This window comes from Rhododendron vialii, chromosome 9a (genome assembly GCF_030253575.1).
Source record: "Rhododendron vialii isolate Sample 1 chromosome 9a, ASM3025357v1".
In the NCBI taxonomy this organism is placed as follows: Eukaryota; Viridiplantae; Streptophyta; class Magnoliopsida; order Ericales; family Ericaceae; genus Rhododendron; species Rhododendron vialii.
The window spans coordinates 31808800-31836755 of NC_080565.1; the positions used below are offsets into that span (position 1 = coordinate 31808800).

Genomic DNA, 27956 nt, shown 5'->3' on the forward strand with positions numbered 1-27956 from the left:
TTCAGTCTTGATTGTATTTTCAACAGGAGTCATGTTTTTTTTCTGCTGCTAAACCATACTGTTTGCTGCTGTGACGAATCTGTGAGCTGCATTCTTTTGTATATATGCTGTTGTGTTTCTATTGCTGCCGTGTCTGCTAGTGCTGCTATTTTTTGCTACTGTGTCTGCCATATCATAGAGCATCATAGAGTAGTGTAATTGCTGCTGCTGTTGTTTTTCTTTGGCTGCTGCTGTTTTTCTATGGCTGCTGCTGTTGCTATTTTGCTGCTTATTTTCTGTTATGGCAACTGTTTTTCATGTCAAAATGGTGTATCTTGCTGCTTTTTCCTATGGTGTATAGTCTACTGCTTTTTCCTAGGATTTTTGCTGGCATCCTTAGCGGTTATTGTTCCAAGACGAGTGGACTTACCTTATGTATTACATGTATGATTGTATGATATCAGGAAACAAGCTTGGTGTTGTTAAGATGGTGGACAAAGAGTGGGTGCGTTTGAATAGGTAATAGAAAAACTTTTTTAGACAACTATAGATAAACTAGTTACATATTCTTAAAACATTTAACACACTTGGCTTGTACATTTGTAGATGCACTGACGAGTATATGAACGCAGCATTGAACTTTGTGGAGATGGCTAATCAATACGCAGGATATTTAGGAAAGATTCTATGCCCTTGCAAACATTGTCGGAATTTGAGTCACCATTCTGTTGATGATGTTTATGAACACTTGGTCATAAATGGAATGGATCCTACATACACAACTTGGTTTCATCATGGGGAGGAACCAAGTGCTGCACAAAAACCTAAAGAAGCGAAAATGTCAGATGCACATAACTTATATAGCGCGACTTATGCACGAGATGCAGACCATCTTGAACCACTTGACGAAGCTAGAGATGAGGTCTTTGCAAAAGCATTAGAGGATGCAGAAACTCCATTATACCCTGGTTGTGAAAAATATACGAAGTTGTCGGCAATTGTTACTTTGTACAAGATCAAAGCTGAAAATGAATGGACAGATGAGAGTTTCACTATTCTTTTGGGGAAGCTTCAGGATATGTTCCCCATGGATAATACAATGCTATGTTCTGTTCGTGCAGTTAGAAAGTTCCTTAAAAAATTTGAATTGGGTTACGAGAAAATTCATGCATGTGTGAAGGATTGTTGCTTATTTAGGAAAGAGAACGCAGAATTAGAGAACTGTCCAAAATGTGGTCGTTCGAGATGGAAGGTAGACGTACGCACAAAGCAAATAAAAAAAGGGGTTCCTGCCAAAGTGTTGAGATATTTTCCTATAATTCCAAGGTTTCGGAACATGTATAGGTCATTTGAAGTAGCTAAAGATTTGGTATGGCACCATACTCATAGAAGCAGTGATGCCAAGATGCGACACCCGGTAGATTCACCAACTTGGAAAACAATCGATGATAAGTGGCCATCTTTCTCAGCAGACCCACGGAATCTAAGACTTGGTCTTGCTACCGATGGTTTCAATCCATTCCGAAATTTGAGTTCGACGTATAGTTGTTGGCCTGTTATGCTGGTTATGTACAACTTGCCACCTTGGTTATGGATGAAAAAGGAAAATGTTTTGTTGACATTATTGATCCCAGGACCTAAGCAACCGGGTAATGATATTGATGTATATCTACGACCTCTTATCGAAGACCTACAGATTTTGTGGACCAACGGAGCACCTGTTTATGACAGGTTCACTAACTCTACATTCAATCTGAGGGCCATTTTGATGTGGACAATGCATGATTTTCCAGCATATGGAAATGTTGCCGGGTGTATGACTAAGGGTAAATTTGCGTGTCCTATATGTGGTGAAAATACTCATTTTCTATGGCTGAAATTTAGTAGGAAAACTGTGTATTTGTGCCATAGGTGCTTTCTTCCACCATCTCACCCCTTTCGGAAGAAAAAATCATGGTTCGATGGAAAGGAAGAAAAGGGGAAAAAACCTAGAATCATGACTGGAAAACAAATTTCGGAAACTCTGAAAGATATGAAGAATGATTGGGGGAAAGGTGGAGAAGGAAATAAAAAACGAAAGCGGGACAATGAAGATAAACAAAGGTGGAAAAAGAGGTCAATCTTATTTGATTTATCATATTGGGAGGTAAGTTTTATCAATCAACATTTTGATCAATTTATATCTTATATTTATATATATTAATCTTAGTATAGTTTATGATTGTTTCTCTACTATTCTATCTAGGAATTGCTAGTGCGTAATAACTTAGATGTGATGCATATCATTAAAAATATTATTGAGAGCCTTATTGGCACGCTGTTGGATATTAACGGAAAATCCAAGGATGGTTTAAATGCTCGCAAGGATATGCAAGATTTGGAAATAAAGCACGACTTGCATCCCGAAGATCGAGGGTCTAGGACATATCTTCCTCCAGCTTCCTATACACTTTCCAAGGATGAAAAGCGAATATTTTGCAAGAGGTTGTTTGACTTAAAAGTACCTGATGGGTATAGTTCAAATATTGGGAATTGTGTATCAATGGATGAATTGAAGGTCACAGGTCTCAAATCTCATGATTGCCATGTGCTAATGCTTCAGTTGTTGCCTGTAGCCTTAAAGGGGTTACTACCAACTGGACCCAGAAATGCGATACTTCGCCTTTGTGCATTCTTCAATAAATTGTGTCAAAGAGTTATTGATCAAGAAGAAATGGCAACCCTTGAGGATGAGGTGGTTGAAACGTTATGCATGCTTGAGAGGTTCTTTCCACCTTCATTCTTTGATATCATGGTGCACTTAACAATTCACTTAGGACGAGAAGCACGACTTTGTGGGCCAGTCCAATATCGTTGGATGTACCTTTTTGAGAGGTGAACCCTTTTAGTTTTTTTTAATGAGTAATCATCTATGGTTTTGTTCATTATCTATGATTGTATAATGTGAATGTACTTTTCTTCATGATTAGACATATGAAGATATACAAACGAAGTGTTGGGAATCATGCACGACCTGAAGGTTGTATAGCAGAACGCTACCTTGTAGAAGAGTGTATAACATTTTGCAGCCGACACATGAAATCTGTGGAAACAACCAATAGGGGACCTCGCAATCAAGATTTTGAGAACGATGTAATTCTCGAAGGTCGTCCAATATCAGCTGCCACATCCATCACATTGACTGATGAAGTTTTAGAAAGTGCACATCGTTACGTTTTATTCAATACAGCCATAGTGGAACCTTATTTGGAGTAAGTTTGATGAAATTCTGCTTGCAGAATTCATAAATTTTTATATACATGTGAATCACTTACTCATTCTTTTTTTTTCTACTAGGATGCATATAGAGGAGTTAAAGAACTCAGATGCCAGCCTTGGTCTTCAAAAAAATAATAGTTTACTTTTGAAAAGGCACGCTGACAACTTTTCAAAATGGTTGAGGGAAAAGGTTACCACTTAATTTGCTTGCGGTTTATCAAGTTTAATATTGTAATTAGTATAGTATTAATTGGGTTGCATATACTTGAACAGATTCAGGTAAAAGCATGCACAAATAATGAATTGGAGATACTACAATGGCTTGCTAATGGTCCTAGAAAGCATGCCATGAGTTATACGGGTTATATCATCAATGGGCAGCGGTTTCACACAAAGGAAGCTGAGAAATCAACCCAAAATAGTGGTGTTTCTATTGACGCGGCAACTCTGTGTAGATCAAGTGTGAAGGACAATGCACAAGTCGTTGATGTAGTTTCATACTACGGGGTGATTAAAGATATAATTTTGTTAGATTATCACACATTTCAACTACCGATGTTCAAGTGTGACTGGGCAAACATTGGCCATGGTGTTAGGATGGAAGATGGTTTTACACTTGTTAACCTACATCAAAGTCAGACCCAATATGACAAAGATCCATTTATCCTTGCATCCCAAGCAAAGCAAGTTTTTTATTCAAGGGAAACCGAATCTTCAAATTGGTATGTTGTGCTAAAGGCACCTCCTAGGGGATTTTATGACTTGGAAATGTACGAAGAAACTATGGATACATCTTCTAGGCCGCAAGATGTTTCAGCCCTTGGTATGAACGATGATGATGATGATGAAAGGACAGCTAATGTTAGAGGAGATTGTGAGGGTACATGGATTGAGGATTTCTAGTCATTGCGCCGTGTAACTTTTGGTTTTTCTTTTTTCGTTTGTATCTTGCTAGGATCTTTTTTGGTTTGTAACTTTTGGTATGTTGTACTAAAGGCACCTCCCAGGATCTTTTGGTTTGTATCTTGCCATTGTGCCTTAATTTGGTGTTCATATTATACTTGGATATTCGTTTAGTTAATTTCTGGTTGCTGCTATGTTACTTGTGCAGATTGGTTTTGTTATTTCTGTTAACTTGTTTCTTTTATGTATCCAGTAACATGTATATCCAGCCTAGGCACTTGTCCAAAATGTTGACAAGCTATGAAAGGTTAAAGCAGAAAAAAATGGATCAAAACTTAGTACAATTGAGGGCTGCTGGAGTCAAGAATGTGCCAAAGTTTTTGTTGGGCTTAAATCAAAGTGCCAACATTAAAGTTAATGACATGTGTGAAGTTGACATTGGGCATGCAGTCGATGGTGATGAAGACGTCGTACTATTTGATGGTGAAGAAAGGTTGTGTTCTAATAATGACAATGATGATCCTTCGGGGTCTAAAACAAATGAGGTGATATTTCTATAGGATGTATAGTATACTCTTTGATAGATTAATGTACTTCTACATTTTTTACATATACGTACTCTTTTTATAATTTACATGCTCATTATAATGTTGCCCACTCCCCTTCATTCATGCATTGCTTTTTTCATATTTTCAGGTGAATGGTACATGTCCAAGAAATAAGAAGGATTGTTCTAGTGCACAACCTCTGAGAAAATCACAAAGAACTCAAGAACAAGGTGGCAGTACCCAGGGAGCAACCCAAGCTCAGCAACTTCCCACATCACCTACTGAACAACCTGACCTGTTTTGCAGCCCACATACGGTTGCTGGTTGTGTGGGTGAGAAACAATATTTTGAGTTTATTTCTTGTTTGTTTACTTTTTTTATTTAATGTTTTAGAAGTACATTCATATCCAATGCTAAACTCTACAGAAACTCCTGCAAGCCCTTCAAGAACGTCACAAAATCTCAAGCGCAAAAGAGGCCCAACCAAGCTGAAAACCATTGCTATAGATGGAAGTAGTCGGATTGAAGTTAAGTTTGATGGGAATGGTGAACCAATAGGTGAGGGATCAGTCAAGTTGTCTTCTTTCTTGGGACCGCTAGTTAGAGAGATTGTACCATATACACTAAAGGATTGGCGAAAGCTTCCTTCGGCAATGGCAGAAATCCTATGGCAATCTATTAAGGTATGTCATAGTGCCCAACTATTATAATGCTTTTAGTTACACGATAATAGAATTTGAACTCTCTTTTTTCATATCTTGACTGATCCAATCTTCATGAAAAAGGGCATAGAGTTACATGACAGAATCTCATGACTTCAACTCTTTTTTTTCCCTAAGTTACTCTTGTGGAAGTAAAAATTATAGAATTTCATGCAAGCTACATTCAACATTTTAGGTAAGATTCAATCTTGATGAAGAATGGCATAGACAAATGGTTTTCCGGAGAATGAATGAAGATTGGAGAGCCTCAAAGTCGATATTAGTAAAAAAAATAAGAAACGCTTCGAATGAGGAAGAAAGGCTAAAGCTACAGCCTGATAACGTCAAATCGCTACATGATTGGAAGGATTTTGTGAAGGAAAAGACTAGTAAAGAATTCAAGGTACGTGCACCCTGTTCATCCCACTCCACCACTTGATTCCTGAAAATGCTGCTGGAATGAACTCTTGTTTTGTTCAAATGATCTCGGTAGTTTCAGCGTACAAAATATCTTGTATCTACTTTGTTTAGATGAACTACTAAAACGGTTGTAGCTGAAAATGCTGCTTTCTTGCTTATACTTTGTATCAATCTCCACAGATGAACACTGATCAACTACTAATAAAGAGTGGTTTTGCAAATCAAGTATGGAATCTAGTTTTGTAGAAGTACTTCTTAAATAAGCATACTTAGGTCTTCTTTCCCTACCCTCTTTGATTTTCACTTCTCTTCATGCCAGCACATCACAATCACCACCTATCCTTGCTGAACTGTCACTGCTTAACGAGAATTCAAATTGAGCATTACGTAGAGTCGTAGACTCACTCAACATTTTTGAGGATGAATAAAGTGTCTCCATCTAAGATTAAAGTTTTGAGGTGGACTGTTGAAGCTTGCTTGGCCTGAAGGATTTGTGCGTATGGTCCTCATTCTACACCAGACCATTACAATCACCAGCAATAATGTCCAAATGGGTGGGGCTGTGGTCAGATTAGAAGTTAAGCAGCCTAAGTATCTATGCAGTTCATAATTAAGCCTAATCCTGTTATATACAAGGAATAACGGGAAACGTTGCATTGGGTACCTTAGGGATAAGGTGGAATCATACAACTTTACTAAAAAAAGGTGCTTTGGTGCAATAAGTCATAGCATAGCTTGCACGAGTCATGACTTGGCAAAATAGAGATCATGACTTGGCAGTAAGCAGGCAGGCTGCCACTGTGCTATGTTTTACAAGTCTGGATGCAAGTCTGCATTTGCTTTCATTACTATATAGTGATTATTTTGCGTGTGTTGGCTGCTATTTGGCTACTTTTCTGAGGTCCATGTTTGGCTATTTTTTCGTTTCAGCTGCTACTGTTATGGTTCTGCTATGGGCTACAATGTTTGGGCATTTGTGTACTTGTGAAATGTTCCAAAAATAGGACTGCATTGTGCTTTCCATCCATGCTTCAGCATTATTTTGGCTGTCTAGTAATGTTGCTGCTACGGCTTTGTTGGACTGATCTGTTTCTGCTGCGGCTTTGTTGGGTTGCTGCTATATTGCAGCCTGTTATGAGGGTGTTTTGCTATTGTTTCTGCTGTAACCTTATTCAGCCTTGTGTGATTTTCATGCTGCTACGGCTTTTTCTCTCCTATACTTAGGAGTCACTACTACCCTTTCTCTGCTGCATTTAGAACTTGATTTTGGTTTATTCTTGACTTTAGGTGAAAAGCGAGAACTTTAAAGCTATGAGAGAGAAACAATTGGAGCTGCAGCATACTATGAGTCGTAAGGGATATGCACGGTTGACTGCTGAGCTGGTAATACTTCTTTTGTTCAGTAGCAAAATTCATTGGACTTCATATTATAAACTATAACTTCAATTGAATTCTAATCAGATTTTTGTTTTTATTCTAGAAAGCGAAAAGAAAAGTTGACTCCATAAGTAGAGCCGTTGTTTGGGCCGATGGACATAGAGACAAGAATGGAAAACCCAAGAACAAGAAAGTTGCACAAAAGATTGTAAAGGCCATGGCTCATTCTTTATTTGGTGGTTTATTTGTTGTATATGTTTGACAATCTCATTAGTCATTTGCATTGTTTTTTTTACTATGCCATTTTTAGGAAGATATGGGAAAAATTGAACGGAATGGACAGAATTCAACTAATCTGAAAGAAGATGCTGTTTCTAAAGTGCTTGGTGCTGAGAGGAATGGCCGTGTAAGAACATTTGGAAAAGGAGTCACTCAAACAAGATTAACTATATTATCACAAATGAATGGTCAATTTGCTGAATTACGTAAAGAAAATGCTCAAATGAAGTCTCAAATGTCGGATATGAGAAATACAATTGACGAGTTCAAGAAAAGCCAAGTAAGTCAGTTATCATTTTCTTCATTGGTGGTCATTTCAGACTAGTTTGATTAATGAGATTTTATTTGTTTCCCATTGTTGAACTATCTAGGTTCAGAATCCGGCAACAACTGAAGCAACACCAACTACACCCCTTGTTTCTCCATCGGTAACATGTCATCCACAGAGTGACATTACCAAGTGCAAGTTACTAGATTGGATGGGGACGGGAGATGTAGTTGCGGAAGGGCGTTGGGCTTCAAGTGATCCACATTCTTGTGCGCATTGTGTTCCGATCGGCCCTAATGCAATGAAAGTTTGGGTGGATGTGGCAAAGAAACCTGAAGAGTTTCTGTGGAGGGCTCCAAGTGATATGACCTATATCGTAGATGCTGTGGGAAGTACCATCGCATGGCCTGCTGACTTTGTTATTCTGGACTCTTCTTCCCCAGGGTATTGTACTTTTACTCTCCTCCATATTGAAGTATTCTCTCGGATGATAAATATGCCTGATTTCTTGTGTTAATGATCTCCATGTTGGAGGGTACATTGCTATACCAGAATTTATGCATACCTAGTTTTAGTGTTGTCTATTTTTGGCTAGGAAACATCAGTTACCTATTTGGGAGGACATTAGTAGGCATAACATGACGAGAATGCAGAAACTTGACGTTCTTTTGCTTTTTAGGAGAAAACATTGAATAGCTTTGAAAGGAACATTGAGTATGAAGGTGTTTGATCAAAGTAATGCATGCTTTTTAAAAAGAAGAATATGTTGTTTTTCTCTATCTATGTGGATAGCCCGTTACCAATATGGTATTGAATCAAAGGTTTGTAAGAAATATGTTAAGTGTAAACCCAATTTGGGTATATCAAGTAGCTCTATGTGCATGTCTTTAGTCCTTGTAAGAAAAAAAGAAGAAAAAAACGTTAGAAGAGAGAAAAACATAAAGAGAGAAAAAGAAGGGTTTTGTGTGGTCTTGTGTGTGCTATGTTTTGGATGTGAAGTAAGTTTTGTAAAGCTTGGATTTGTGAAAGAAAATTCAGTTTTCTTGTGCCCAGATAAGTCTACTTCCTCCTCTGTGTTATTGCTGGAAAAACTGCACATTTGTAGCTCACTTGTGTGCTGAAAATCTGCTCTGTTCTGCTGTGGTTTTTGCTCAGTTTAAGGCTGTTTTACGCGATATTTGTGTTTGTTTTTTGGGTGCCTTATTCCCCCCAGCAAGGATGGCCTAAATGTGGGTTGGCCTAAATGTCTAACACTTAGAATCTTCCTTGGAGTCCAAACAAATTAAACAGATAACTTTCCGGGATCCCCAAGAGTCATTTCATGGGATCATAAACACATTACAGCCATAGGGTGTCCAGTGATTCATGTTTTTTCTTGAAACAGCTGATTTTGCTAAGAATCTTATCTAGCCTGGAGATCTGTTGCCGTGGATGGTTAATGGGTTTCGGTAATTGCTGGGACGCTTGGTGGTGTTGGGTGTTGTGATTTGTTTTACGGAATTTGAATCAATGGCAAGGGTGTTATGCCAAATTGGGGTATTGATTGAATCTGTCAACACCAGTGGACATTGTGGTTATTAGTGAGAATACCAAAAAATTTGTGATGGGTCACCTTGTTCTGGGTTTTACTACCTAAATAGACACAAAGCTTAAGTTAAAGATTAGAGTTTTAGATATGCCTAAAGGCTAAAAGATAAATTGGGTTTGCTGCTGGACATCTGGGTAGACTTTCTTTGGAGGATTGTGCCACGGGAGCGAGGTTGAGCACAAGTATTCTGGGTCCAGTTTCGTGCTCAATTTTGCTTCAGGAGCATTTGAATAATTTCTCCTACTCCACCAAGTTGCTTTTCTTTTTGAGGGTACTTAGGAATGCCGAATTGGCCAAGTTGCATTTCACCAGTTAAGGAATACTTTAAAGTAGATGCATTGCATATGCACACCCCGCACAGCATATTAGCGATACTTATGCCACCACTGATATCAAGGTTAGAAACCCAATGGATCCCTAGTGGGGTGGATCTAAGGGAATCAACGCACCAAGGTCATACTGACTTACTTTCTTGATCTAACTTTACTGTAACTTGTTCGTAGACAACACGGGACCCAGCAGTAGGAGTAGGGTAATGCTTTTTGACCCAACAGAAACAAGTATAGTAAACAACTTTGTGGTTTTGAAATTGTCCAGGGGCATGCTAGCATAAACATGGGTTGGCCGGGGACATCAGGGAGGACATTTTAACCACTTGACTCGATCGGCATATTTGATAAATTATAGTCTAAATTATAGTGCATGTGCTCACACAGCTTTTTCAAAAACCTGGTAGCAGGTTTTAGCTTTACATTGTTGAGTTTTCTTTGATCCCATGTGCACCATCCGGACGGGAATCACGACTGTCTGCACGCCTTAGTTAAGACCCTAGTTGTGCTCACTATTTGAGTGTTTGTGTGTTTGGAAGGAAGCATCGAGATAGGAGTCATAACCAACCGGCCCAATCTAGTAGTCGTACTGTAGTATTAATTAGCATGCATAAGCCATGCTTGACTTTGTTATACGCACCACCACCTCTCTTGTTAGTCCAAGATAAAAAGCACATGATACGTATGGAGAGTATCGGTATCCGTATCGAATACCGATACGTGGTACGGAGGCCAAAATAGAGTATTCATGCTTTAGAGGCAGCTTGAGCATTAAATTCAAACTCATTCGCTATTTGTGTGTTCTACTTGTTATATATGTTTACAGTCTCATTGGTCATTTACAATGATTTTTTATTATAATTTTTAGAATGATATGGAAAAAATTGAACATGATACACCAAGCTCACCTTCGAATAATTTGAAAAAAGATGCTCTTTCTAATGGAAATGTTTAGTAGAAATTGTTATGACTCCATCAAATTGAAATGTTTGCTTCTACCATATGTAGGTTTATGGGTTGATAAAGAAGTGCTGTTGTGACTTTTTGCTGAAGATGTAGGTATGATCTTGCTAGTGTGATGGCTGTCATTATCACTTGGTTGGTTGAAGTTTTTTTGTTGATACTTATGGGATGGATAGATTTTGGAAGGACTGTTTTGGTTGAAGCCTTTTTGTTAATATTTCGGTGTCAAGGTTTGAACTCCACTTTTGGGATACATAGATGTTTTGGAAGGCTTTTTTGTTGATATTTGGTAACAAGGCTTGTACTCCACTTTCGGGATACACGGATATTTTGGAAGGCCTTTTTGTTGATATTTGGTGGGCTTGTATATACTAGTAGATAGAAATGGTGGAAGGACATTTAGTATATTGAATTTCTTTTGTAATGGTAATCGCTTTAATGTTTGGAAATATTTTGTTGGTTTTGTATGCAATATTGTGAAATATATTGTCAAGGAAGTCATTGGAGCCGCCATCTTTTTTTTTAAGCATTGTATGAATTTGTTATGTAGATTGCTATTCAGGTTGGATTGTAGGTTGTATAGTCAAGAAATCGGCTAAAAATCAATTGGAATAGCAGGTCGAAAATGTTGTAAAAAATTTACAATGGACAGCAGGGCAAAAATTTATGTTGAATAGAAAACCTAATGTCGTTGAAAATTTTCAACTTATAGCGTTCTTTAAATGTTGTAGGAAATTCTAAATCTATAGCGTTTTAAAGATGCTATAGAAATTTTACAATATATAGCGTTTTAAAAATGGTATAGAAATTTTACAATCTATAGCGTTCTAAAAATGCTATAGAAAGTCTACAAATCTACAGCGTTCTAAAATTCTTGTCAAAAGTCTATCACACTATAGCGTTCTAAAAACCCTGTTGAAAGTCTACCATACTATAGCGTTCTAAAAACCCTGTTAAAAGTCTCCCATACTATAGCGTTTTAAAAACCCTGTTGAAAGTCTACCATACTATAGCGTTTTGAAAACCTTGTTGAAAGTCTACCATACTATAGCGTTTTGAAAACCTTGTTGAAAGTCTACCATACTATAGCGTTTTAAAAACGCTGTTTAAGGTTCAAGACTTTTAACAACATCGGCTAATACAGCGTTCGGAAAAACGCTGTGTATATGATTTAATAGCGTTTTCCGAACGCTATAAAATCTAATTTTTCTTGTAGTGTATAGATCAAAAGGTTTACAAAGTGCTAAGAGAGGAATAACAACTTTACCCCAAAAGCTTATCCTAACTCCACCACTTTGATGTAGCTCCCCGAACTCCTTCTTGATCCCATAGCCACCACGAGTCCAACGCCTCGATCTTCGTTCACCACGGCTCCGGTATCATCCAGCCAAGTAGTATCATAGGCATGAAAGTATGGATTTTGTAAAGTGAAGATTTTTATGCAAAAGAATCAAACTAGAGAGAATACATGAATCAATAAAGTATTTCTCTAGATTGAACAAAGATGATTGAATGCTAGATTCAAATCATCCAAATGCAAATGAAAGCACAAGAGCAAAAGAGATAATGTTTTCTCTCTCTAAAGTGGGCTATTGTTATCTCTTCTTACCCTAGAAAAATGAAAATCAAGCTTATATATGGCCAAGCAAGAAAAATCCTGGAGAGCCCTCTAAAGGCGCTCTTAGCACGCGTACAAGGGCCTTACTCAGCTAAGGCACTACTAAGGCTCTCTTAACACGCGTGCAAGGGCCGTAGTCTGGTAAGGCGTTGCTAAGGCGCTACTAAGGCGCGAGCACTTAAAAAGGCCTTAGACAAAAATTTCCCTCAAATAAAACAAGGCCAATAATATAAGGTTAGTGCATAAATGATATTTCACAAAAGATTAAGACATCAAATTGCTTTAATGATGCATGGAAAAATATTAAGCTAAATGCACATGTGATGCATATACCTTTCCAAGCAAAATGCACGGCACGGCCTTCGTGATCAACTCTTGAACCAACGGGCGGAGTATCTAATCTAGACAAAATAAAATCACCTCCCAAACCCAAAATGGGAAAAGAATAAATACAGACTCTAACGGTTTGTCGCATCCGAAAATTGCCAATTACATTAACAATTCAACGCGATAGGCCGGGTCAATAAGTGCGCGTTTGTGGTTGGAGTCTTAAGTACTACTTCGCATGCATGAACATAAGCAGAGGCGGGAAGGCGCCTTTCAAAAAATGTTCTAAATTACTAGTAAAACATATGAGAGGACAGCGTCTTGCCAAAAGAATACGTGACCTGGGAGGGACCAAACACAGACTATGGAATCAATTCTCCTAAAGCAAAAAATTTTCAGGTCAAATTCACAAATTGAACGAAAACACAACGTGCAAATTTATTCCAATTACACATGAAAACACAACGTGTAATCATGGTTCTAACTGGCAACAATTTCACATAGAAGCAAGATAAAATAGAGGAGCAACTCTGTAGTCAGTGCCGAAAATTGGCAAGTTTCAGCTTTTTGAGCCTTCATCTGAAAGGCACTTAATTTTTCAATAGGTCTTTTTCTTAGCTTCCATTTCATCCATCCATAGCTGAAGTCGATCCTCCATTCTTGCAACTGTTTTGGCCATATATTTAGCTGCACAAATTAGACACACACATTCAATCGTTTATCTAAACTTGCTTTTTAATCAATGAAATGTTCTATTCAGCTGAAATCACAAGAAAAAGCAAGTATTTGGTTAAGAATTTGTAGATTAGGCTAATTCTTTGGATGGTGCATTTGGTTCTTTGGAATGGAACAGATACAAGAATAATGTACAGGTTGCAATAGATTGTTTCCCATTTCCATGTTTAGTTGGGCTTAGTTTGGGATTACCATTCACATTCCTCTTCCGGTCTCAATATCCTACTTGTTTTTATACACTACATTTTGGTGTGGCGTAGTGAATTTTAGTGTGACATTATACGTACTCTCTCCACCCCCAAATAATTGTTAAGAAATTTTAGGGTCATATCTTGGATAATAATTTTTTTGAATTGTTTCACACCATTTAAATAACTCATTGAATTAGTATGGAAAATTTTGAAAAATTATCCACGAAATCACTATAATATTGAAAAATAAGATGTTTTTCCGTGATTGAATAATTGGCTAAAAATAAAATAAAACCTAGAGTAATTGAAATATATAATGGACCTGTCACAATGGCTGCAACAATTGTTGCAATTCCAGTAATGATTGCCGCGGTCACAGCGGGTTCCATCCTCTAGTGTTGATAGACTTGAGAAAGTCGTTCTTGTCAAGTTTTTGAGTATTTCCTCAGAAAATGCAAATCCTTTCACCCTGTAGGAAATTTGACAAGGGACAAGAATATTAGTATTGTTCTTATACAAGGTCCATAGCATTGTAACGAGAAATCGACTTTTTTCCCATCAAGCTAAAGTCAGTAGAGGTTAGTTGTAATTATTGAGGTTTGAACCCCGATCAAATACATGATGGTACAAAATCCCTGATATTGGGCTACCATTACAGGCAACTTGCATCGTTTGCTTATTCATGAAGGATGGATATATGTTTTAAAAGAAGGAAATTTTTTATAAATGGTCCCTCTAGTTTGCATGAATTTTCATTTTCATCCATCTAGTATCAATTGTGTTACTTTTAGTCCTATAATTTGCATTCTGTCTCAATTTCGTCCCCCTCGCTTATGGCGTTAATGAAACAAACGGAATTGGAGGACAAAATTGTCATTTCTCCTCACAGATGGACTAAATTGAGATTTCATATAAACTAGAGGGACTATTTCTATAATTTTGTTTTTTACTTTTGTTTTTGTAAATAAATTTAAAATACATCATATATAATATATTTCTCATCTCATTTTATATTGAATAATAAAAAATATGTTGAAATTTTGTAAAGTTTTTATTATATACATCACAAAAAATATGAGAAAATTCGAAAAACAACCCTTATGTTAATTGTCTTGGTCTTGTATTTTTTTTTTCAATTGAATTTTCACTATCGTTATTTTTTTTGTCACATGATTAAAAAGAAAAAGTTGTTCAGTGGTATTTAGAAATCTTGTAATTGTGTTTAATTAAGAAATGAAACACTATGAAATATTAAGAGATCAAATACATTAAAATATGGGTATAAGTGTATTTATTTTGGGACTTACTCATAAGATCACTCATATAACAAATAAACACGGATTTTAAACATTTTTTTTATTGGGTGAAAAAATAAGAAGATTATAAGAACATGATACAAAGACATTAGCTAAGGGGTTGATTTGTGCATTTTCTAATATTTTTGTAATGTGTAATGAAATATAAATTTTTCAATATAATTTGATTACCCAATAAAAAATAATTCAGTTGTCAAATACATTACTTATGGTCTTTTTTATTTTATTTGCAAAAAACGAAAGTAAAATGTAAAATTTTAAAAATAATCCCTCTGGTTTGCATAAAATTTCAATTTGGTCCCTCTGTGAGAAAAAATGACAATTTTGCCCTTCAATTCCGTTTGTTTCATGGACGGCGTCAGGGAGAAGGACGAAATTGAGATGGAATGAAAACTATAGGGTTAAAATTGATACAATTAATAGTAGAGGGACGAAAATGAGAACTCGTGCAAACTAGAGGGACCATTTTTAAAAATTTCCCTTCAAAAAATGGACAAAGTCCACTTTGACCTCCTGTGGTTATCGCTATGTGCGGATACCCCCTTCATAGTTCAAAATTAACTACATAATCTACTTGTGGTTTTGAAAATGTGCGGATAGATCCCATGCCGTCATTTTTTCCATCCATATTAATGGACACATCATTAAAAGACCGATATACCCTCATCATGTCCATTGATTCTTCTTCTTTTTAAAATCTAATCACACCATCTCATATACAAAAAATTGAATCCAAACCGTTGATGTTATAAATTTTGATGAGTACTACATTTATTCCAAAATTCAAGTCAATCAAAAAATGAAAAGCTCATGGCCGAATCGATTTTGTTATGAAATTAAAATTTCAAATTTGAATTTACTAAAAATTATATCACTAGGTTATTGATGCCTGATCGAGATGATTTTTTTCAGAGATACTTCATTCTTTATTTAATATATTATGGATGACTCAGATTACATTCTAGAGACTTGTAAGATACACCTCCGTTAATATAGATGGAAAACATGATGGCAGGAGGTCTATCCGCACATTTTCAAAATCACAGGTAGGTTATGTGGTCAGTTTTGAACCATGAGGGAGGTATCCTCACATGGCAATAACCACGGGGTGAAAGTGGACTTTACCCTAAAAGAATTTCACAAAGATTCACAAATTATTAGTGTAATGAAGGGGTTTCCGACCATGAATTCTTAGTGAAGACTTAACCAACCTCACCCCCTCTATTTGATCAGTACATTGTAAAGTGCGAATCCCAAATTGGATTGAGGAATTCAGGAACGTTCAGTATTTTGACACTATAATTTCGAAATTAACAAATGCTTGGTGAAAAATGTTTTGACAAAAAAAAAAAAAAAAAGCTCTAATTTTGGAATCTTGAAAAGCTTAGGCAAAGATCGAGTTTAAGAGAAAAAAAGCTCCAAGTTTGCTTTTTGTTTTTTCTCTTAGCGGAGGAACTACCCTACAGCCAAGATATGGATCCGACTGCACAACTCAAACCTCCAAGAGAGTTAGTGCGGACACACCAGTAACGTCCCCCATTCACTGTAGAGTACTCACCCAGTGGAGAAAAGAATCCTGAATCTTGAGAAATACTCCCAAAACCTGGGCATCCGCCAAAACCACTAATGCAATCTTACATATATGTATTACAATAAGAATTGTGATTTTGGCACTCGAAATTAAAATTGATGGAGGGACTCCAAAACTGAACTATATTGATACACAAAACGAAGTCATTTTTGGAACATCCCTGTCAATTTTAAAAGTGTTAAAATCAATTTCCTTACGATAAACGTGTAGCAATATTGGTTGCCTAAAGATGAATAATGGGTAAAAAGGTGATCTTTGTATCTTTCTCAAACAGACATTTGAGGAGAGGAATATTTTATTACCAGTTGGAAGCGTATGTTAAATAAACAGAGCATACAGTAGTTATATATGCAACCATGGTCAACCTTAGGCAATACAATATTATTTCAATTATTCTAAACTACATCCAAACACACACATAAATACACATCCACAAATACAAGTGTGTGGACTCCACACACACTAGAGTGTGCAGTGTGTGTGGATGTGTATTTGAATGTGTAAAGTGGGTGTAGTTGTAGAATTATTGATACAATTTAGTACTAGCATGGGCGGGGCACTAAAGGACAAGTGGGGTCTAGTGACTCCACTCACTTTGATTTTTCACCGGAATATTAGTTTTTTGCAACCAAAATTTTCTTTTTTAACCTCACAAAAATCACTAAAATTGCCTCAACTTATTTTAAATACATAAAAATCTCAAGCGTTCGTTTCTTTTTAAGAAATTGTAGTGTTAAAAATGAAACTATCATACATTATTTTAAAAATATAACAAGTCTTTTAGGACCAATTATATATAAGGCAACCAATATAACAAGTCTTTGATGGGGTCATTATGCTTCATACTAATTTAATACTATTTGAAGTAATTATATACATAAAAATAAGGAATTAGAAATAATAATATTAGTAGTAAACTTCATACTAATTTAATACTATTCAAAGCATTATGACAATTTTATCAGTTCTAATAAATACGATTTATGATAATTGATTGGGCCGAAACATAATATTTAAAAGCTAAAGTGGTTAACTGAAATTTTAATAAAGGTACTGTTCCTGCCGAGAAAAACAGAGGAAACCCACTGGTTTCGGCCGTGCGACATTTGGTTCAATTTCTTCCACTCCGGAATGTTAAAACTAATATGTAAACACATAATATACTTAGGACTTAGGAGAGAGTAGGGAAGCAATTAACCTACCTCGTTTCTGGCCGAAAAGCTTAAAACACGATTTTTGGATTTTCGGCTAAATGGAGAAGACGACGGCAGCAACGGGGAACCTCGGGGCTGACTTCGGGTGATTGGGGATTAGTTTGGAGGTGCTCGTGGTCGTGCTAAAGCTGGTGTATCTCGAATTGGCGTTCGGGTGTGTGAAAAACCGAAATCCACCTAAGTTTCTCTCTCTAAACCACCATTGTGCTTTTGCTCTCCTCTCCCTCTTTCTCCACTGATTTGTGCGTGTGTTTTCGGATTTGGAGGAGGGTATTTATAGTTGAGAAAGAAGAGTGGGGAGCAAGAAAGGTGGTGAGAGAGAGAGGAACATGGTAGGTGGGTAGGAAAGTCGTAGGCGGGTAGGTGGGTAGCAAAGTCGAAGAAAGGTTGGTAAGCCAAAGTTAATATTTAAATTCTTCACTTGTTACCTCAATTTTTAATTATTATTTTTAAAAAATTTATCCAAACACATTATAGGCTTAAAGGGTATCATTTGACCCATTAGAGCATCTACATTGTAATAAGCAAATATGTATTGATAAATAAATTTAATAATAATGCTCAAAAAATACCTCACATTTTAATAAGTAAAGTTATAAGTCTTTTAGCAAATAATTAAATTTTATCAATTCTATAACCAAACTTAATAACTTTTACCAATAACCAAAACTCAATAACCAAACTCAAAACTCAATAACTCAAAAACACCCCATATTAGAATTGTCTCATCGGGACGAATAATTTGATGTGGTTGAGTAAGTGATTGAAACTCATTTGCGATTGGACATAGGTGCATTGTGTATTGTGGGGTTTTTTTTTTATTAAGAATGCAAAAATAACCAATGTGGTGGTAATGTTGTTAAATTTAATTATGAATTAAATGGATAATCAAATGCTAACGTGAGACATTTTGATTATTGATTTTAATTATTCCCATTACGGATGCTCTTAGGCTTGGGATCGCAAATTTTTAGATATTGACAGTACAAAAGATTCATTCTTCAACCTTTAAGATATTACTCCTATTCAGAAAATAATGCTCTCTCCGCTATTTTAGCATTTAATTTATACCAAACTAAGGAATTAGTTAAAAAACAAAATGCTTGGTCATATGTTTGATTACTACAGATCATCAGATCATGTAACAAACTCAGAACATAGCATATTTACCACATTCAGGTAAATTCTCAAATTGAATGAAAACACAACGTGCAAATTTATTCCAATTACATGTAATTATGGTTCTTACTGGCAACACTTTCACATATATAGAAGCAGGATAAAATAGAGGAGCAATTCTATAGCCCAAATAATAAGTGCAGAAAACTGGAAAAAGTTTCAGCTCTTTTATTGAGCCATTCACATCTGAAAAGCTACTTAATTTTTCATTCAGCCCTGCTATCCGCAGAGACGATTTGCAGAGAACCACGCAGAGAAAAACGGGTTTGGCCCCATTTCGGGTCTTGAAAAAATCTAGTCCAAAAGTAATACTTACCGTTATTCACTGGAGCTGATTTTTTACATGTCCCCATAAAATAATATTCAAAAATTTATTGATATTTTTCTAAATTTTTTCAAGACCCGAAAATGGGGCCAAACACGTTTTTCTCTGCGTGGTTCTCTGCTGTTAGAATTTTTGTTTTTCATTAGGTCTTTTTCTTAGCTTCCATTTCATCCATCCATCGCTGAACTCGATCTTCCATTCTTTTAACTGTTTTGGCCATATATTTAGCTGCACAAATTAGACACACATACACAGGTGGCATTCCGCTAGGGATTTTTTGCCTTTTGGAGCTTTTTTTGTTTTTGTCCTTATTCGATTTTTTTTCTCTTTTGTTTATTTACGATAAAATTTTGTGGATTATTGATTCGTCTCGACGAGAGAAATCGGATAAATAAAAAACTATACCCAAATATTTATGAAAATATACAAGATAAAGTCCAAATATCCCAAAAAACTCAAAAAGCCAATTTTATTTTGGATATTTCAAAAAATATTTGAATTAGTCTTCACACCCAACATAGTTTCTAGGAAGCTCTGAGAGGATTTGAATGAATTAGGTGGTGTTCTAAATGAACAGTAAAAAGAACTTTTAGAAAAAGAAGATTTTTCAAGTTCAAAAAAGATGTGTTTACGCAAATAATTTTTCTATCAATATGGATATTGTTTGATAGATCTCATTGAGATCTTTTAAACGGTGCAAAAAAAATTAAAAAATTATTTTTCATTTTCATTATATTTGAACTTAAAAAACCTTATTTTTCTAAAATATCTTTTTACTGTTCATTTGGAACACCACCATATTCTTCTTCTTCGGCCCACACACGCTTCTTTGCATCAGTGTCTTTAGTTCAAACTTATTCGTGATTGTCTTTATTACACTTTCCTCTATTTCGACAGGCCTCTCTGCATTATTCATCCAAACACATTGAACCTGTCCAATCAACTTATTGACCAAGATTTTCTTGCGTCATTCTCCCATGTAATGCTGATGTGAGAAGAAAGAGATTTTCTTGCGTCATTCTCCATGTGATTGTACCAAGCTACAAGGAGAGAGTTGTGCAATTACGAATAGGGGTGTACGGTAAACCTCTAAATAATTTCAAATTACGTATATTTTTCTATATTAGGAGAGAGTTGTGCAATTACGAATAGGGATGTACGGTAAACCTCTAAATAATTTCAAATTACGTATATTTTTCTATATTAATTATGTACGGTATCTCTTTTGGTGTTAGTTACGTACTTTTTTGATAACCAAAACTTTTTTCAACAATTTTTTTTTTCTTTGGGCATTTGCTCGATAGACTTCTCATAAAAAACAATTCCATTTTAACGATCCATGTTCTTAATTTTGGTCCCAAATTTTTGCAAGATCATATTTATCTACAGAGAAATGGGATTAAATTGAACTATCGGATTGTTTATTTATCTGAAATCGGATTGCAATTAAAATGACCTACGACAATCCGGATTGTCTATTTATATGAATTCTGATATAAGATAAATATAATTTGGTAGACGAATTATCGATGTCCGATTAAATTAATTACGAGTGGATGCAAAAATTACCATTGGGCATCCTGTCAAGTTTTCCCAACCATTTTCGTTAAGTTTTTGAATCGGAGTGTATTATTTTAAAAGGCATAGATTTGTTCGGGTAAATTTTTATTGTAATAAAATATCCCAAACACTCCGAACAAATCTGACCCGAATGATAAAAACTGAGGAAACTTGACTGGATCCAATCCTTCTCTAAAAAGGGGACCCATTCCTACACGCGTAGTACAATGCAAGACGCAGCCTCTTACCGAGAAATTCTGGAAGAAGACTTACAATTTCAACAGAAGACTTTACAATTTCTTCTTTCTTTCTGGTCGATCAAGGATGAATTCTAACCTGTCGTCTCCTATCATGCATGGTAGCAGAAGTTTCCTACCTTCCATATCCCATCCCATGCATCATAGATTCATACAACTTATCTAAGTCATACAATTTGTGTACGCGTACGGGAAAGAAGACGTGAAAGCGTATTTAAAACACAACGTAAACCATTAAAAATCTGTGAGAGCAAGCATTAAGCCCAAGCGCAATGCAAACACAGCGCATTATGTGACTTAGGTACTGATAGACTTTTAATTTCTTTTTTATCTCTTTATATAATTTTTTTTAATCACCATTTTCAATTTATTTTCGTTTGACTGAATATTGCGATACTTTTAATCACCTTTTATGAACATAGTATCCCCTTTTTTTAACAGCCTTTTTGGTTTGCAGGCCCCAATACAGAACATTATCTGTTGATGCAAGAAGGGTTATAAAGCTAGTGTTTTCTCCCACTACCAACCGGTAAGTATTCAATCCCCCTTTTCAAAAAGGATTTGCGATTAGTTGAACTTTCTCCAATCAAAAGGCCTAGGAAGTAGGAACACAAGTTCAGAAAACAAATTCAGACACAACTGTGTCTGGATCCATTCGATATATATACAGGCTTACATGCATCGAACGGGCTTCCAAGCATTCGATGAAAAGACTTTATGGATTTTTGGCAAGAAAGTTTAACGCTGTGTTTTGTTCTCCTTCTGGGCCGTTTGAGTGTCCCTTGTCTGTAATTTACTTTTAAATCTGTTAAATTCAATTCTGCACCAAAATGCTAAATACATGTGGTTCGGGGGATAAGTGACTTTTTTTTTAAAAGGAATTTTTTTGATTAATTATGAAGTTGTTACAAAGATTCAAAGAGTAAAAGAACAAGAATTTGACGGTACCATATCCTTCAACAAGAACAATGCTGTGTCTGAGAATCTGAGACCCAAAACCGAGATTGACAAAATGCTAACCTAGGAAACAAGCATCGGGACAAACCTACAAAAGCCCAAAACACCGATTGGGCCAAACCCATAACGTAAAAGAAAAAAACCCTAACTCTACCAACAGCAACCGTGCCGCCGTCCCCCTCCAAGACTGGCCTCCACCAGCAGCCTACAGCCACCAACAGTAGTAGACCAAAGCGGGGGGTAAGTGACTTAGGATCTAGTTAGGATACTAGAAGAAAAGAAGAACACTTACCAAGAAGCGTAACCATTCTAATTTCGTATCCAAGAGAGCTGTAAGCAACATCCTGCAAGCTAGAATGAAATAATCCAGGATAACTATACATGTTCACAAATACACCAACAATCCAACGGGGTCACGGATTAGTTGGTTCATTAGGTCGGATACCGAGTTGTCAAAATAAAATGAATACACCCCTACATGGATGTAAGAGGGGCAAGGTTGGATAGTGTTCTTAATATTTTGCAAAATTAAGAGATGTTTGGACTCTAACGTATATATATTTGCTCTAATGAGGCTAGTAAAGATTCTTGGAGGCAATTCTAATTTCGTAACCCTGACCAAAAGATAGAAAATGTCGTAAAATAGTGGCTGCTGTCAAGGCTTGGAACTCATTTAAGAGGCCATGTCCACTCTCTACTCAAATCTCGACTCAGATTCAAATTCAAATTGAAGTAACACTCAAATTGCCCTCCAGAATGTTTGCCTCATAAAAAAAAATTGGTTTTGAGTCTTTTGACCCATTTTTACCAAAATGAAGAGTGACCATTTTCATTTCAAAACCCGTTTGTTTGCCCATGGGATAGGAGGACTACTTCGGTGTTTTTCGCTTTTGTAGGATTTATAATCAGGGGTGCTCCATTCATGAGTTCCTTTCTCTGATTGAAAGACACTGTAAAGCTAATACATGCATCTGATAGGCGATAGCAACAGATGATGCTTCCCTGATCAAAGATCTCATAACTTGTTTGAGCGATACGTTGATTTTGTTTCTTCAATTTGCAACCTTTTTGCAGGTGTGGAATACATTCCAGATCGATTGAGGTCGACTACGGGAACTTCTCAAGTCCATCAGCGTGGTTGAACCGACTATAATAGTGGCAATCATTACCGCTGCATCTCTAATATATACAACTACGGCCAAAGGTTCCTCTGATGACATATTTGATGCTTAGCTACTCATTCTTGTTACGTGTGTGTGCATTGAACTTTTTTTCTATTTCTTTGTGAAGTTCAGAGTTTAGTGAGCTCAAGTCGCGAGTCATAAGCATGTGATTACAACATGCTATGAAGCACGGACGCCTCTAGAGGTCGAAGTATCGCAGTGTTGAACACGGAAACACGACGGGGACACGTATAATTTAATTTAAATTTTTTACGGGGGCACAGCTAGGGACACAGGGGGACACTAATGGGACATGGCAGTGGCCAAACTGTAATCTTTTTAAAAAATTTGGAGGCCAAACTATAATTTTTAAAATTTGGGGGTCCAATATAATTTTTAAAAATTGGGGCCAATTTGTAATTTTAAAAAAATTTCTGGATGTCAAACTATATTTATTTATTTTTATTTATATAAATAAATATACACGTCTCCCGTTGTATTCGTGTCCTCATCTTTTTAGAAATCTTGTGTCCGTGTCAGTGCATCATACACAACATGCTACAGACCTGTGCTTAATTATGGTTATCAACCTTTTTAAAAAATGATTTCTTCCAATTAAATTGAAGTGAGATTTGAAATTTCTGTTCCTTTGAAACCGAAGATAATTAATGACAGTTTATTATGTCTATCAAGTTCTTTGGAGGGGGATTTGAAAATTTGATTTCTCTCCAAGATCAATGTAGTTACAATTTAACATTACAGTCTTGAGGCAAAAATTTATGGTAGAGTCGAGGATGCATTGCATCAAACTAATCTTCTCTTCACTAATGTTAAATCATTTCCAAACAGGCATCATTGTATGGGAAAATTTCACCTATTAGCAACTACAATATTTCGATTCTTGATCCAAGTATAACATTTGATCCACGAGTCCTTCCCAGCAATCCCTTGTACTGTAGAACTCTACTTTTAACAACCTTGTCCATGCTTCCAGATTGGATTCTAATTCAGTTTCTTTGGTAAGAAGGAATGGTTTCTAGTTTGGTTCAAATGCTCTACCAAGCAATAGGAGACTCTATCCATCTCCAAGATGCTGGTTGCAGACTTTCAAGAGGCCTCTATCTTGTGGTCCTACAGCGGAAGTCTGCATGCTGGAATATATTTTGTTTCGAATTAACTGGTTGTTATGTTTTGTTTCATTAATAAAACGAAAGTCTGAACTATAGCGGAGAATTACGACATGAAAATTCGCAAGATTACAATACAATCGAATAGGATAATGATTGTACCTTTTCTCATTTTGCAGTAGTAAGTGATCGACTTGGCAACCGCAAGAATGCAAGTGAATTTAAGAACAACACTGGGTACTTGCTTTTTTTTTTTTTTCTGCGGTTACCTAAATATGCATAAATATACATAAGAGTCACAGATATTCTGACTTATAGCTTCCTTATTCGTCGCCTAAGTATAAGATAGAGATATATTTCTTTATTTATATACAATATTACCAATCACTATTCATATACTGCATCTTATACCAATGGTTTAGCATCTTTTCTATTTTCATAGACCGGTAAATGAAGTATTAGCCTTCATGAATGCATGTACATTAAGCTCTCAATAGAAAAGAGTACTTCCAGCAGTTTGACCCGGAATTTCAATCTTATTTAGTGCGGCCTGATGCTCTAAATTTGACAAGATTCTTAGAACAGTACTTCTCTCTCAAGTGACCGTTCCTCTTGCTTGTATTACTTTTATTTGCAGATAAGTCAGAGGAAAATGCACTATCTGCCCAGAGTGTGAGTACTGCAGGTGAGGGCCTCTATTGTCTTTTAATTGTGTGATTTGGTTTTACTCTAATTAAGCAAGCTGTCAGATCATACTCAGGTGTTTTATCTTCTCATCACCGAATATAGGGCTAACACTTGTTATCGCTATCAATAGTTTTCATATTTTACAATTGATGCAATTATATCCCGTACCATAACTACAAGCATCTAATGATTTCATTATGAAAATTTATTAGTAGTTGGGAGTTGTTAATTTTATGTGGATATAGATGCATGTACGGGTTATGTGTCCGAATATTGGGCGTGATTCAAGTTGGAGTGATGTGTTGTGATGTGGTGGTGTCTGAGCAACCAATTTGTGGTGTGTGCATGGCATACCCACAAGTTCATATATATATGAGTAAAATTAAGAAAATTAAGCCGTGTCGTCTTTTGGGGTATGCGTGCACGTGACTTTGTTTGAGGTGTGTGCGGTTAGGTGGTGCGTGGAGGACATGCACATGTTGTACCTTATCTCATACATGTATAGATGGTTAATTTTTTCATGTACAAAGAGAAAGAAACAGAAAGGGGAAGGGGAAGGGGAAGGCAGGTCAGGTGGGGGAGGAGAATTCCCTTACGAGCTTTAAGCAAACGTGAAGGTGGCTAAAATGAGAAGTTCTTTTCGGGGCAAGTTCAAGCCTGAAAGGGTAGCAAGGAATAGAAGAGAAAGGAAGGCTAAGGGGAGACAAAGAGAGTAATGGTAAGGTGAAGAGAGAAGGGTATGTGGAAGGTGTATACAAAAATTATGTAATTATTAAAGAGGTGGAGAATGGCTTTTCAATAATTGTTTATTGTTTATATTGGGTTGGTGGCGTAAAACATCTGATTTTGTTATGTTTTGGTCATGATGCTTGAGGGTCCGGGTCAAGGGAACTTTCCCATGGCGAAATCCTCGATCTCCTCAGCTGTATTGATGATTAAATGATTACCTTTATTTTACATTTTTCATGACATTGTGGCATCGCTTCTCTAATGATGATAATAAAAATATGTACTTTTTAACTGGTTTCAGTCTCGTCTCCAAAGGTATAGGAACAAATTGCGAGGCTTCAGTCACTTGACAGAAGGATGGATCGAATGGAAATGGAAGCTAATTCTCTTCAGAAAAGGATAATAATTATTCGTGCAGAAGGATTTGGCTTGATAAAAGGGCAAATGAAGCAGTTAGCACTTATGGAACTAATGTTTTCACGGCCTCGGCTCCATCTTTCTCCAATTAAATTATCCCTACTTTGGGACATCGGTCTCAGTTTTGATGGTAGTTTCGTTCTTCTCTACATTCGTCGTTGCTTATATAGTGAGTTCCAATAATATCAAGAAGATATCTGAAAAGGAGAAGGATCTTCGGAGGAGGCAGAGAGAGTTCCAGAGTGATATCGCATTTTTTGGAGCTCAAATTACGAGGGCCTATTCGGATGAAGAACTTAATACCTTAGCTAGCATTGGGGCACTTGGAGAAGTTTTGAATGGGGAACGGTTCACTTACTAGGATGCTCATGCCTTGCAGAGTACCATAGCTAGTCTTCTTGAGATGTCATCTAACTCAGAAAGCAATCGTATGAAGTCGCTTTTCCAGGTTAAAGTTTGCGCAATCATGTATGGGCTAAGTTTTCCCATGATGGCATACTACTTACTGCATTGTAAGTATTTCCTGATCTCTTTGTTTGATTTCCATCTCTGAGCATTATTAGCCAAAATGCACACAATCAGGTATAAAAGTATGTTGTTTCCGAATTCCGATTTACTCGGGAAAGGAAATTTTTCATAAATATTTTGGAAACATTTCAGAAACATTTTGCGGCTGGAACATAATGGAAATGTCAAAAGAAAATGGAAATTTAAGAAAATGTGATTGTTTGAAGGATTGATGTAGCAGCTCAATTGTTTTGACATGTTTTGTAGAATTTCACCATGTTTTCGGTGCATTTCAGAATGTGTCGGTAGAAACCTTGAATTTTAAGGAATTCCATTGGTGGTTTCTTTTAGTCTCCAAAGAAAGAAAAATGTTTCAGCTGTTTTAAAGGAAACGAAATTCTGTTCCTTGCGCACATGGTTAACTATTTTAGAATTTGAATTCTTCCATCTTGCAGTATTAGTTGATCTCTTTAACTATAAGGGAATTGAATCAATTGATGAACAAGTTCTGAGATCTAATTCGCGAACTTCAGAATTTCCTGTGTTGCTTACCTTATGTTAATGACTATATTGCCTTGTGTTTTCTGCAGTTATCGACTTCAGGAGAAAGAGATTCGCCTACTAAATGGACAAGAACAGGAAGTGTCTGTCTCTCTGAGATGGTTATGCCTTTGTCCAAGTGCTATTTCCAATCTACTGCATTGCTTTGGATGGTGATGCTCGTAGGTCCTTTTTTGCGACTATTATTAGTTTGGGTTTTGTTGGTTTTATGCATTGTGTATAAGCTTGGAATTTGAATCAATCCATGCCATATTTTATCGTGTAGATAATGGTCTTTTTGCCGGGTCTGAGTAATATAAAGTGAAAGCAAATGTGTCATGGAATTGGCCATTTCTCAGAGCCATACAGACGAAGAAATGTAAGACAAAAAGAAGGAAAGGGACTCATCAAATCCATTGGTTGCATGCTCAGCTCCAGCGAAGAGGCGCCATTGCTCTATAGGCAAAACAATGTCGATTATCGTTACGCTGAGTTGTTACATACCCAAAAGGATAATATATCTACTACTGGATAAGGGAGAGAACACTTACTCTTTATCCAGTGCTGGATATTGTTTCTCTTTCTTCTACTTCTTCTTCTTCTTCTTCTCCTTCTCCTTCTTCTTCTTCTCCTCCTCCTCCTCCTTCTTCTTCTTATTCTTCTCCTCCTCCTCCTCCTTCTTCTCCTTCTCCTTCTTCTTCTTCTTCTCCTCCTCCTCCTTCTTCTTCTTCTTCTTCTTCTTCTTCTCCTTCTCCTTCCTCTTCTTCTCCTCCTCCTTCTTCTTCTCCTCCTTCTTCTTTTCCTCCTCCTTCTTCTTCTGCTCCTTCTCCTTCCTCTTCTTCTCCTCCTCCTTCTTCTTCTCCTCCTTCTTCTTTTCCTCCTCCTTCTTCTTCTGCTCCTTCT

General features: G+C 36.4%; 1 protein-coding gene and 2 long non-coding RNA genes across 3 annotated transcripts; 2 read left to right on the forward strand and 1 right to left on the reverse strand.

The window, feature by feature from the left end:
• The first annotated feature begins 291 nt into the window (after nt 1-291).
• LOC131299799 (uncharacterized) lies at nt 292-11082 on the forward strand. Its single transcript, XM_058325374.1, has 15 exons — nt 292-2125; nt 2225-2853; nt 2949-3230; nt 3316-3427; nt 3511-4117; nt 4349-4352; nt 4394-4685; nt 4837-5020; nt 5115-5371; nt 5586-5792; nt 7097-7192; nt 7290-7394; nt 7497-7745; nt 7837-8177; nt 10659-11082. Exons 1-15 carry the CDS (start codon nt 602-604, stop codon nt 10669-10671), a joined length of 4902 nt encoding a protein of 1633 aa, XP_058181357.1. The 5' UTR covers nt 292-601; the 3' UTR covers nt 10672-11082.
• A 1840-nt stretch (nt 11083-12922) lies between these two features.
• LOC131301160 (uncharacterized) lies at nt 12923-17886 on the reverse strand. The gene is made up of 3 exons (XR_009191173.1): nt 17594-17886; nt 13807-13953; nt 12923-13245 (listed from the first exon to the last, which is right to left on the reverse strand). It is a non-coding gene; the product is annotated as an uncharacterized LOC131301160 (long non-coding RNA).
• A 5651-nt stretch (nt 17887-23537) lies between these two features.
• LOC131301165 (uncharacterized) lies at nt 23538-27803 on the forward strand. Its single transcript, XR_009191178.1, has 5 exons — nt 23538-24388; nt 24811-24858; nt 25891-26518; nt 27104-27548; nt 27596-27803. It is a non-coding gene; the product is annotated as an uncharacterized LOC131301165 (long non-coding RNA).
• Nucleotides 27804-27956: the final 153 nt, after the last annotated feature.

What these genes read in the sequence shown, in the direction of transcription:
- LOC131299799 (XM_058325374.1), top strand. Translation starts at nt 602, where the DNA reads ATGAACGCAGCATTGAACTTTGTGGAGATGGCTAATCAATACGCAGGA. An exon ending in TGGATGTACCTTTTTGAGAG is followed by an intron (nt 2,854 to 2,948) that starts GTGAACCCTTTT and finishes CTTCATGATTAG; the next exon opens with ACATATGAAGATATACAAAC. An exon ending in ATAGTGGAACCTTATTTGGA is followed by an intron (nt 3,231 to 3,315) that starts GTAAGTTTGATG and finishes TTTTTCTACTAG; the next exon opens with GATGCATATAGAGGAGTTAA.